Source organism: Rhinatrema bivittatum, chromosome 5 (genome assembly GCF_901001135.1).
Source record: "Rhinatrema bivittatum chromosome 5, aRhiBiv1.1, whole genome shotgun sequence".
Classification (NCBI taxonomy): Eukaryota; Metazoa; Chordata; class Amphibia; order Gymnophiona; family Rhinatrematidae; genus Rhinatrema; species Rhinatrema bivittatum.
The window spans coordinates 342945104-342958168 of NC_042619.1; the positions used below are offsets into that span (position 1 = coordinate 342945104).

Genomic DNA, 13065 nt, shown 5'->3' on the forward strand with positions numbered 1-13065 from the left:
CTCTTTAGTATTCTCTGTTTCCTAAGATGATAGATTGATCTAGTGCAACTATCTACCTAGAGGAAGAAGTGTTTGTTCCTGGGGTATGGTCCTAAGGGATCATTCCCCCTATCCAGTTGAGCAGGATCAAGGGATGGCTATGGCTCTCGATCTATGATGGCCCTCTGGTTCTAGGGGGTGTGTGATATCCAGAGGCTTTAGTTCCTATCCCCCTTCAACACTCCATCTCTACCTTTTGATGGGCAGAAATTATGAGGAAGGCATCCTCTTAATCTTCAATAAAGCTGTTTAAAAAAAAAAAAAAAAGCAGCGAGCGGAAGAATGAAGACCGTTCATATCTTTTGAACCCAGAAGGGGGGGGCAGGGAGTTATTCTGCCCATATGGCACCCTGCCACTTGTTCTGAGCAACAACTTTGCCAGACTGGAGACCCTGATAACATGGACGAGTAATGGCGACTCTGGTAGAGCACAGGAAGTGCAGCTCATCCTCTGGGTACTGCTGCACCATACAATGAGCAATTGTATGGTGCAGCATACAATGGAGCAATTGGTTCAGGAACCGACGAGAGAGGGAGCAATTTTAGATCTAATTCTCAGTGGAGCACAGGACTTGGTGAGAGAGGTAACGGTGGTGGGGCCGCTTGGCAATAGTGATCATAATATGATCAAATTTGATTTAATGACTAGAAAAGGAACAGTGTGCAAATCCAAGGCTCTCGTGCTAAACTTTCAAAAGGGAAACTTTGATAAAATGAGAAAAATTGTTAGAAAAAAACTGAAAGGAGCAGCTACAAAAGTAAAAAATGTCCAAGAGGCGTGGTCATTGTTAAAAAATACCATTCTAGAAGCACAGTCCAGATGTATTCCACACATTAAGAAAGGTGGAAAGAAGGCAAAACGATTACCGGCATGGTTAAAAGGGGAGGTGAAAGAAGCTATTTTAGCCAAAAGATCTTCATTCAAAAATTGGAAGAAGGATCCAACAGAAGAAAATAGGATAAAGCATAAACATTGGCAAGTTAAATGTAAGACATTGATAAGACAGGCTAAGAGAGAATTTGAAAAGAAGTTGGCTGTAGAGGCAAAAACTCACAGTAAAAACTTTTTAAATATATCCGAAGCAGAAAGCCTGTGAGGGAGTCAGTTGGACCGTTAGATGATCGAGGGGTTAAAGGGGCACTTAGAGAAGATAAGGCCATCGCGGAAAGATTAAATGATTTCTTTGCTTCGGTGTTTACTGAAGAGGATGTTGGGGAGGTACCCATAATGGAGAAGGTTTTCATGGGTAATGATTTAGATGGACTGAATCAAATCACGGTGAACCTAGAAGATGTGGTAGGCCTGATTGACAAACTGAAGAGTAGTAAATCACCTGGACCGGATGGTATACACCCCAGAGTTCTGAAGGAACTAAAAAATGAAATTTCAGACCTATTAGTAAAAATTTGTAACATATCATTAAAATCATCCATTGTACCTGAAGACTGGAGGATAGCAAATGTAACCCCAATATTTAAAAAGGGCTCCAGGGGCGATCGGGAAACTACAGACCGGTTAGCCTGACTTCAGTGCCAGGAAAAATAGTGGAAAGTGTTCTAAACATCAAAATCACAGAACATATAGGAAGACATGGTTTAATGGAACAAAGTCAGCATGGCTTTACCCAGGGCAAGTCTTGCCTCACAAATCTGCTTCACTTTTTTGAAGGAGTTAATAAACATGTGGATAAAGGTGAACCGGTAGATATAGTATACTTGGATTTTCAGAAGGCGTTTGACAAAGTTCCTCATGAGAGGCTTCTAGGAAAAGTAAAAAGTCATGGGATAGGTGGCGATGTCCTTTCGTGGATTGCAAACTGGCTAAAAGACAGGAAACAGAGAGTAGGATTAAATGGGCAATTTTCTCAGTGGAAGGGAGTGGACAGTGGAGTGCCTCAGGGATCTGTATTGGGACCCTTACTGTTCAATATATTTATAAATGATCTGGAAAGAAATACGACGAGTGAGATAATCAAATTTGCAGATGACACAAAATTGTTCAGAGTAGTTAAATCACAAGCAGATTGTGATAAATTGCAGGAAGACCTTGTGAGACTGGAAAATTGGGCATCCAAATGGCAGATGAAATTTAATGTGGATAAGTGCAAGGTGATGCATATAGGGAAAAATAACCCATGCTATAATTACACGATGTTGGGTTCCATATTAGGTGCTACAACCCAAGAAAGAGATCTAGGTGTCATAGTGGATAACACATTGAAATCGTCGGTTCAGTGTGCTGCGGCAGTCAAAAAAGCAAACAGAATGTTGGGAATTATTAGAAAAGGAATGATGAATAAAACGGAAAATGTCATAATGCCTCTGTATCGCTTCATGGTGAGACCGCACCTTGAGTACTGTGTACAATTCTGGTCGCCGCATCTCAAAAAAGATATAATTGCGATGGAGAAGGTACAGAGAAGGGCTACCAAAATGATAAGGGGAATGGAACAACTCCCCTATGAGGAAAGACTAAAGAGGTTAGGACTTTTCAGCTTGGAGAAGAGACAACTGAGGGGGGATATGATAGAGGTGTTTAAAATCATGAGAGGTCTAGAACGGGTAGATGTGAATCGGTTATTTACTCTTTCGGATAGTAGAAAGACTAGGGGACACTCCATGAAGTTAGCATGGGGCACATTTAAAACTAATCGGAGAAAGTTCTTTTTTACTCAACGCACAATTAAACTCTGGAATTTGTTGCCAGAGAATGTGGTTCGTGCAGTTAGTAAAGCTGTGTTTAAAAAAGGATTGGATAAGTTCTTGGAGGAGAATTCCATTACCTGCTATTAAGTTCACTTAGAGAATAGCCACTGCCATTAGCAATGGTTACATGGAATAGACTTAGTTTTTGGGTACTTGCCAGGTTCTTATGGCCTGGATTGGCCACTGTTGGAAACAGGATGCTGGGCTTGATGGACCCTTGGTCTGACCCAGTATGGCATTTTCTTATGTTCTTATTATTGCCATTCCTTTGTCAGGGGTACACTAAAAAGTCTGTTGCCTGTGCGGGAGAGGGCTATCACTGGACAGAAAGTTAGCTCTAGGGATTCTCCTTAGTATTATTCTTGAATACCGCCACAGGCTAAGGGGGGTGTGAGGGAATCCTCTTGCACTGAGGACAGAAACCATTATGGAGGGTAAACTGCCTTGTGAAGGAACGGTTTCCGAGCCCACCTTATTTAATGCCCGTGGCTTTGAGCTAGTCCAGCATATGGATGAAATGGAGGGGGCTTCCTTCCCCAAATCATCCCAATAATCTTCCTCACTCCTTTTATCCTGAATTTGGCTGCTGCTGCTGCTTCCTCCTCCTGCTTCAAGCAGTGGTTCCCCTCTGCTCTGTTGTGGAGCAAATAAACTCTTAGAGCCAACAGCTGTGGAGAAAAAATGTCTTTATTAAATTCTACAAATAGTATAAGGCGGTATACTTTATGGAGAGAGAGAAACAGAGTGCCACCTACACCAGTAAGAAGTGCGTGCTCAGATTTTTACTCATAAGGCATTATATAGGTTTTACACTGAGTACGTTTCCAACAAAACAAGTATTGTTACTTGTTTAACTATTGTCTTGCATGTTACTTGTTTAGCTATTTTTGAGCTTGTTACACATAAATATCATACTATTTTATTTATGGTAAAACCTCTCGCTTGCTGATCCTAGTTAATTTTCCTTTTTCTATGTAACCGCATTCTTACATGCCTGTTAATGTTAAAATGTAAACCGAATTGATTTGTAGCTTTGCTACAAGAATTTCGGTATATAAAAATGCTAAACAAATAAATAAATAAACCCCTGAACCAATAACTGGGTTAAACAATTGTCAAAATATTTCCATGACTGGCCATTTATTATAAACAATCCAAATGGCTGTATGCAAATTTGTGCTCGCTCTGTATGCAAATGCTATCTATGAGCCTGCAACTAAGCTGGAGTGTTAGCACGACCATCGTGTATTCTAAACATGCTCTGTAATACTGTGGCCTAGTAACGATCTAGCTTTTTTTATCTAGCATCTTCCCTTCTGCAGCATCTGTCTAGCAAAGGCAACGCAGAAAACTGTAGCATAAATGCTATAGAATATACGAGTAATTTTAAAGTTACCTATGATCAAAAACTTACAACAATAATGACATTGTGTGATATGTCAAAAAGTTTCACTGCTTCTTCACTACACTCCATCACAAGTTACAACTGTAATAGAGCCCTTAGCACCAACATCAATCTCCCCTTTTCATCATTTTGTATGACGACATAACATAATAAGCTCCAACCATTGGTCTCCCTCCCGTGACTTGGGTTGCTCCCAGACTTGCCTAACCTATAGAGCTATAGGTAGACTGGGGCACTTACTCGTCATGAGGAGGCAGCAGGGTATATATTTTAAGGCCTTTAATTTACTTAAGGATTGAGGCCTATGATTCAGTTCACTTTCAGGGGGAAGTGGGAGAGCAAAATAAATCAAAATGGAATATAAATAAATACATAAATATCTGCAGAGGAATGTCCAGATGTATATCAGGCAAAAGGATCAATAAAGTTAAGGGCAGCTTTATGGCAGAGATTAAATGCACACACATTGCAGTCAGGTATAAGCAAAAGGTTATAAAGGAAAAAAAATAGCTGAGTAGTTTTTGTAACACTTCTTAACTAAAAATTCTAGCCTAATAGAAGTGGTTTCACAGAATGAAGATCGTTGTGTTTCTAGAGTTATGAATGAAATACTAAAAGATGTTAGTAATCTAAGAGAAACTTTGTTAGTATAGTATTGTCATTTCTATATGCTTTTATTTTCACTTGTAAATGTTATAATGTGAGTATTTCTTAACTAGTGATTGCTGAAATAATGTAGGTGCCAGGTGAACTCTAAGAATTCTATCTAATGAAATAACTAAGGAGTTGCTAGCATATACTTGCAAGGTAACAGTATGAAGGGTATTCTTGAAGATGGATAGTGAGATTAACTATGTACTGAGAAATTGGAAGGTTCTAGAATAATAAGAACATAAGAACATGCCATACTGGGTCAGACCCAAGGGTCCATTAAGCCCAGCATCCTGTTTCAAACAGTGGCCAATCCAGGCCATAAGATCCTGGCAAGTACCCAAAATCTAAGTCTATTCCATGTTACTGTTGCTAGTAATAGCGGTGGTTATTATCTAAGTCAACTTAATTAATAGCAGGTAATGGACTTCTCCAAGAACTTATCCAATCCTTTTTTAAACACAGCTATTCTAACTGCACTAATCACATCCTCTGGCAACAAATTCCAGAATTTAATTGTGCGTTGAGTGAAAAAGAATACTTGTGTTGTATACATATTAAACCATTTATCTTCCAATAATTAAATCAGTTCCACTACCCTTTTGTTCAGTGAATTGTAAATATGGAAAACAGTCAAATTAAAGGCAATTAATAGAATATACAATAGCTTGCAAAAGTATTTGACCCCCTAACTTGGCATCAGATTGGTGTGGATCACAAATGATTATTATTGTCCTAACCATGGATGCATCTGCCCTGGGTTGGGGCGCTTATGTAGATGGGCTTGGTACCTGGGGTCTTTGGTCCACTCAGGAACATTCTTCTCAAATCAACTTCCTGGAGCTTCGGGTGATCTGGTACACACTGTGGGCTTTCAGGGATCGACTGTCCAACAAAGTTGTCCTGATCCAGATCAACAGCCAGGTAACCATGTGATATGTAGGCAAGCAGGAAGGCATGGGATCCGTATCTCCTGTGTCAGGAAGCAGTCCAGATCTGATCGTGGGCCCTGTCCCATGAGAGAGTGCTCAGGGCCTTGTTCCTGGTCAGGACGGAGGACGTGGAAGTGGACAGGCTGAATCGAACCTTCAGTCCCCACGAGTGGTTCCTGAACCGGAGGCAGTGAATCTGTTATTTCACCTCTGGGGGAGCCGAGACACAAATGTGTTTGTGTCCCCCTGCCACAGGAAGTTGCCTCGGTTCTTCTCTCTGTACAGGTCAGATGGCAAACCATAAGAACATAAGAAAATGCCATACTGGGTCAGACCAAGGGTCCATCAAGCCCAGCATCCTGATTCCAATCCAGGCCATAAGAACCTGGCAAGTACCCAAAAACTAAATCTATTCCATGTTACCATTGCTAATGGCAGTGGCTATTCTCTAAGTGAACTTAATAGCAGGTAATGGACTTCTCCTCCAAGAACTTATCCAATCCTTTTTTAAACACAGCTATACTAACTGCACTAACAACATCTCTGGCAACAAATTCCAGAGTTTAATTGCGCGTTGAGTAAAAAAGAACTTTCTCCAATTAGTTTTAAATGTGCCCCATGCTAACTTCACGGAGTGCCCCCTAGTCTTTCTATTATCCAAAAGAGTAAATAACTGATTCACATCTACCCATTCTAGACCTCTCATGATTTTAAACATCTCTATCATATCCCCCCTTAGTTGTCTCTTCTCCAAGCTGAAAAGTCCTAACCTCTTTAGTCTTTCTTCATAGGGGAGCTGTTCCATTCCCCTTATCATTTTGGTAGCCCTTCTCTGTACCTTCTCCATCGCAATTATATCTGGATGCCCTTGTCAGTCATTGGAGCAAGGGTCTTCTGTATGAATCTCCTCAGACACAAGACTCTCTTGAAGCTTTGCAAGGACACAGGGACTATGATCCTCATAGCCCCTCTTTGGCTGAGACAGGTCTGGTTTCCACTCCTGCGGGATCAGTCTACCAGCAATCCACTCTCCAACTCACCTTCCCACTTGAATTACATACTTCCGCAAGACCGATCAGAACTGCCTACAAAGGTTCGCTCAAGGCCCCCCCCAACAAATCATCGGTCCACAACACTATTCACAAGCGAGCTCTTTCAACAGCAGGTCCACTACATTGGAATTCACTTCCACAAGACTTACGCCAAGAACAATGCCATTCAACTTTCAGAAAGAAATTGAAAACCTGGCTTTTCGCAGAAGCCTACCGCTGAAGGATCTCCTCAACCATCACTGACTCTCACTCCCCCACCCCTCCCCAATCCCTTCCCCCCACCCAACCTCACCCTTTCCTTTTCCCTCTGGACATACCAGGCTAATAACTGCCTAGGATAAACCTATGTTTTTGTATCTTACAGTTTTTGTTGATTTATATATTTATCTCTCTCTAATTGTTTCTTAGTTTAAACTCTGTACTGTCTTCCATTGCCCAGGTTTTATGCTCCCTGTTTAATGTAACTTTACTTTCTACCTTGATGTTAATTGGTTTCCCCTCAGTTACATTGTAAACCGGTACGATAAGACCTAGTCTTGAGCATCGGTATAGGAAAAGAAATTAAATAAATAAATAAATAGAGACTGACCAGTCTGGGGACTTCCCCAGATCTCATCACGGAAGATCAGGGCAGGCTGCGGGATCCCAACCTCCAGGCCCTGTTGCTTACAGCCTGGATATTGAGAGGTTGATTCTGCAGCTGCTTGATCTTTCACAAGATGTGTCTTTAGTCCTGGTGGCTTCTAGAAAACCTTCCACTAGAAAGATCTATGGACTGAAGTGGAAGAGGTTTTTCCCATGTGGTCTGAGCAGAAGGTCCACACAAAAACTGCTTGATTACCTTCTACACCTATCAGAGGCTGGCTTGAAAACCAACTATGTTAAAGTTCATCTGAGTGCAATTGGCAATACCACCATGGCGTAGATAGTTCGCCCATCGTTGTACATTTCATGCCGGGCCTGCATCAGTTGAAGCCTCCCGTAAGGTCTCCCGCTATGTCTTGGGACCTAAATGTGGTGTTGGCTCAGCTGATGAAAGCTCATGTTGAGCCACTGCACACCTGTGACCTGAAGTACTTCACCTGGAAGGGCATATTTTTGCTGGAAGTCACTTCAGCATGCAGGATCAGCGAGCTCCAGGCCTTAGTGACTTATCCACCTTATACTAAATTTTATCACGACAGGGTGGTCTTGCGTACACACCCTAAGTTCCTGGTGATGGATTTCCATCTTAACCATCAATCATCCTGCCAATATTCTTTCCCAAGCCCCATTCACAAATGAACTCTGCACAGTTTGGACGACAAGCGAGCCTTAGCCTTCTAAATGGAGTGAACAGAAGTCCATAGACAATCCGCCCAACTTTTTCTTTTGACATGGATAGGTTGGCATTGTCTTTGCCAAACACATTATCCAATTGGCTAGCAGATTGCATCTTCTGTTATGCCCAGGCTGGACTGTATCTTGGGAGACATGTCAAGGCTCATTCTGTCAGAGCTATGGCAGCGTTGGTGATCCTCTTGCAAGCAGTTCCATGGAGGAGATCTGCAAGGCTGTGACATGGAGTTCTTGCCACATGTTCCTATCACATTACTGAAAGGATAAGGATGGCTGACGCAACAGTAGGTTCGGCCAGTCTGTCTTTTGGAACCTGTTTGAGGTGTAGAACCCAACTCTACTGACCTAGGGCCTGTTGTTTGGGTTCAGGCTTTCTCCTTCTGTTACCACAGCACCAGTGGTGCACCCATTGGCACCTGGTTAAGTGTCTGGTTCCCTTTTGTGTTGGAGAGCAGCCTGTAGCTAGGGATTCATCCATGTGTGAGTACTACCATCCTGCTTGTCCTCTGAGAAAGCTGAGCTGCTTACCTGTAACAGGCTTTCTCCAAGGACAGCAGGATGCTAGTCTTCATGAAACCCGCCTGCCACCCTGCAGAGTTTCTTCTATTTTTTATTTTTAATCATAATTCTATGTTATGGGATTGAAGAGGGGACCCCTTGAGGACACATGGTATAGGGTATGCTAGGCATGCTCAGTGTGCCTAGTCAAAGTTCTAGAAACTTTGAAATAAGTTTTCCACATTGGGGCTCCATCTGATGTCATCCATGTGTGAGGAGTAACATTCTGCTGTTTACAGGTAAGCAACTCTGCTGTCACAGCTGAGCAGGAAAGAGACTTGATGTGTCGCCTGGGAATGGAAGTTTATTTAACCTTCCCCCCCTCCAAACAAACCTTATAGTTCCAGTCAAAATGTATCATGTAAACTGTTTTGAATGATAAATATTAGGACAGATGTAACTACAGAGAAAACTAGTTTATTTTCCTGATCATTGTTCTGTTTAAATGGTGACAGGAACCTGAAATGTATAAAACCTGAAATATTCCCTCCTTTTTGTTTTTTACAGGATGATAATGATGTTTACATTTTGACTAAAGTCTCGGATATTTTGCATTCGATATTCAGCAGCTATAAAGAGAAGGTGCTGCCCTGGTTTGAACAGCTGCTGCCACTGATAGTCAATTTAATTGTAAGTTTTGCATTATTGTCATGTACTTTATTTAAACCACTGCAGAGTTCTGGTTTAGAAACAGTTCTTGTCTGAAGATGCCATTTGGTTCTTACAGCAGTCCTCATACATGATGGGATGGATGTAAGTCTGAAGCTCCCAATACCATTTATTGGCCATCCAGGGACCACTGAAGTTGTTTTCTAGTTTCATGTCCTCCACATGAATGTTAACTTGATGGTACTGCTGCCATCCAAAAGGGCTCCTCATTTTCCCCCTTTTCATTTGTTTTAAATATAAAGACTACTGTTAGAACATTAAAAGCACATATTCATACAAGTCATCTCAGTATAGAAATTTACATCTAGTAAATAAGGGCCTGATAAAATAAAATGTGTAAAAAAGTGAGCTAAATTTTAGCTCACATTTTTCTTAATTTTATAAGTTAGCTGCTAATGTATCAGGAGTTAAAGTACGGTATGCTAACCTGAATATGTATGCAGAAGATGTGTTTAGAGCACATAAAATGTTTTCGGCGCATGTCTTCTGCACATAAAAAGGATTTACTGTATATACATAAAACAGTTTGTGTGCTGAAAGTTTTCTGTACAAAGCATATTTTTCTGTGCATAAAACATGCTTTATGCACAGAAAGCTTGTTTTGTGCACAAATTGTTTTATGTGCATAAATTCCCCACACCATGAACTTCAGGTTCAGCCCCATAGACTCTCATTAGCTGAACAAACTTTACTCCAGCTCTGACTGAGTTACATTTCTAGCATTAAGAAGCCATGAGTTAAGCCTATGCACACCTTTGCATCAGAGTAATAGCTAATGCCTTAATTAACATGGAATTTAAAGAGATACATGTGATTTGTGCACACATTTTTTATGCCTATAGCTCCTTGCATGCATTTAAATGAATTGTTTTTTCCAAACATCACACTGGTCTCCACTGTTCAGGTCCAAAAATGTTAGGGGACAAAACACATGCATATCCAAAAAACAAAATTGAAATACAATAATTGGATAAGTTTTCACTTCCCTTAGTCAATACTTGGTGGTCTCCACTAACTTTGCACACCTAGATTTGTCAATATTAGACCATTCTTTACAAAAACTGTTCAAAATCTGTCAAGTTCCTTGGAGAGCATTGGACAGCCACTAGTTATGCCACAGATTTTTAATTGGGCCACTCCAGGACATTTACTGTTTGTTCCTTGGTCACCCCAGCATAACTTCAGCTGTGTGCTATGGGTCGTCATGCTGAAAAGTGAATTTAATCCCAGTTTTTCCCCTCGATAAGCAGGCTGAATTAACCATGCTTTCTGGATGACATCCTCTGGTGGCATGGGGCGAAGCTTTCTCTCAGTGTAAGAGCTTTGCTCTGCATTCATGTGTAGTGGTTTCCTGTGTGAATCCATCTTCTCTTCAGTTTTTTCTTTACACACAGCTGGACAGTAGCACGGTCAACTTTCTCTCTTCTCCATTATTGTCACAGTGACCCCCAAAACATGGTGCTAAAATGGCATCGACGGGGGGAATCCAAGATGGCGCCCTGAAGGAGAGGAATGGAGGGGGCTCTCTTCGGCAAATTTTTCTTACCTGATTTCTGGAATTCGTCGAAATTATGCCACATACTAAACACAAAGGAAAGATAAGAGACTCTGTTTCTTCTATAGTTGGGACTACACAACAGAAAATTGAGAGCTTTTTTTACCGTCGAACCCGGAAACACCCCAGTTGTAAGCACTGAGGCGCCAGCCACGGAGCTAATGGCAGTGTCTTCTGCTTCACTGACATCTTTGAGTCCTGGGGCACCAATAAACCCCTCCCTATAATGAAACATCGTTTGGAGATTACCAACCCGGGAGAAGCGTAACATCGAGACCTCTGTCTGTAGATATCGAGGAGGAGAGATCATTAGCTGAATCAGCAAGATATGAAGTAAGTGGGAAATTTGATACCATCCCCAATGGTCAAGGCCCCCCGGTTGGTGAGGAACGGACACTATGAGGTGGTACAGGCGTCGATTCCACGGGTAGAGGAGGTACCTCCAGTGATCATGGAACTGTGAAAAGTCCTGGAGGTATAAGTTTAGCCAGTGGTGTCTCAGGAAAACTAATTGTAAAACCTACAGTAATCACACTGGACTCAGTGTGGACAGCAATAAAGTCTTTAGAGCAGTCAATAACATCCTTAATATCAGCAGTGGCGGATATAAATAAACGCTCTCAGATGGTGGAACAGAAAATGGCTCAAGTACAAAAGGTTCAAGTCAGTTTAATACAAGAGGACCTTTTACAGAAAAGGAAGCTGGAGAAGATTGAAAATGAGTTAAGATATTTGAATCTGAGGGTGTTAAATTTTCCCCATATTCAATATGTTACTCCACGTGATCAGTTCAGAAAATATGTACAAAAAGCTTTAAAAATAGTCATAACATTTAGTGATGTGGGTGCTCAGAGCCTGTGGGGCTATCTATAGGTTCAGAGATTGTTGGAGGCAACTCTTGACATGTATGTATATGCATGTATGTATGTATGTGCATGTATGTATGTATGTGCATGTATGTATGTATGTGCATGTATGTATGTGTATGTATGTATGTATGTGCATGTATGTATGTACGTGCATGTATGTATGTATGTACGTGCATGTATGTATGTACAGGCATGTATGTACAGGCAGCTCTTTCAGAGATCCCTCATGTCACTGGAAGCACAGTCTCAGGACTACAGTATGATTACTGCTTCAAAGAGAGATCAGACTTAGCCTAGGCTGGTGTTAGCCAGGCATAATCTGTCAAAAGGAATAGAGCTGGAATGCCATCATGGGGTGATCAGTTCAGTGAACAGCTGAGATGCACACTGGCAGGGCGTGATGGCACAGGGACACTGGAACGTGACAGAATTAAGGTAATTTTCAACAATGTTATGGTGTATGTAATTAACAGATGGACACAATCATTTGGAGGTGCTCAAGAAGTATGCCTGCTCATCAGGTGGGCAGAGATGTTTCTTTGGGCTATCTCCTCTGCCCACATTGTGGGAATCAAATATTTTGGCTGATTGTCTGGATCCGGGAAAATTAGTTTTGACTGTTTCCCTGATCCTGCACAAAAAGGGCATTAAAAACATATACTGTAATTTAAGAGTGCAAAGTTTAAGGGCTTTGTTTTTGGGGTTTTTTTTCAATTGGAGACAGGATTGGGGCTGCTTAGGTGTGTACACCCTGTCTTAACTTATGGCCTCTTTGCAGCCTGCTACATTTTCCTCCATGGACACTCATTGGCAAGGTGCTTCAGAGGATTTTGGCTCATCAAGGAATAGTATTTCTAGTGGATGCAGACTGATCCAGATGCCTTTGGTACACTGACTTCATGAGGCTCAGAATCGCATAATCTTGAGGTTTCTTGGGATTTATCACAAGACCTGGTCCACCTGGACATCCTGTCTCCAATTAGTCTCACAAGCTGGCTATCGATTGAAGAATTAGGATTCTCCGAGGACAAGCAGAAAGGCAGTCCTCGCATGCAAGGATGACTTCATCCAGTGGAGCCCGGCACAAATTTTCTAGTTTTGAGCATCTTCTTCTGAGCAAATGCAGTTATAGCTGCCTTTTTTTAGGCCCTTTGGTCTCAATTTTCCATTGAGCCTGTAATTCACGATTCTTTGTGTACTCGCAGCTACTGCAGTGAAAGCTTCTGGAACTGCAGAACCTGATTTTTCTTGCAGGGTCATATGGATTTTATTTTTTTTCCCATCTTGTAAC

At 41.5% G+C, this 13065-nt stretch overlaps 1 protein-coding gene across 1 annotated transcript in view; it reads left to right on the plus strand.

The window, feature by feature from the left end:
- The window catches only part of IPO5 (importin 5), a 278851-nt gene that overhangs the window by 200930 nt on the left and 64856 nt on the right, over positions 1 to 13065 (plus strand). The window contains exon 22 of the mRNA XM_029604478.1: positions 9189 to 9311. Coding sequence (XP_029460338.1) covers positions 9189 to 9311 — 123 coding nt within the window. The remainder of the gene's footprint in view (positions 1 to 9188; positions 9312 to 13065) is intronic.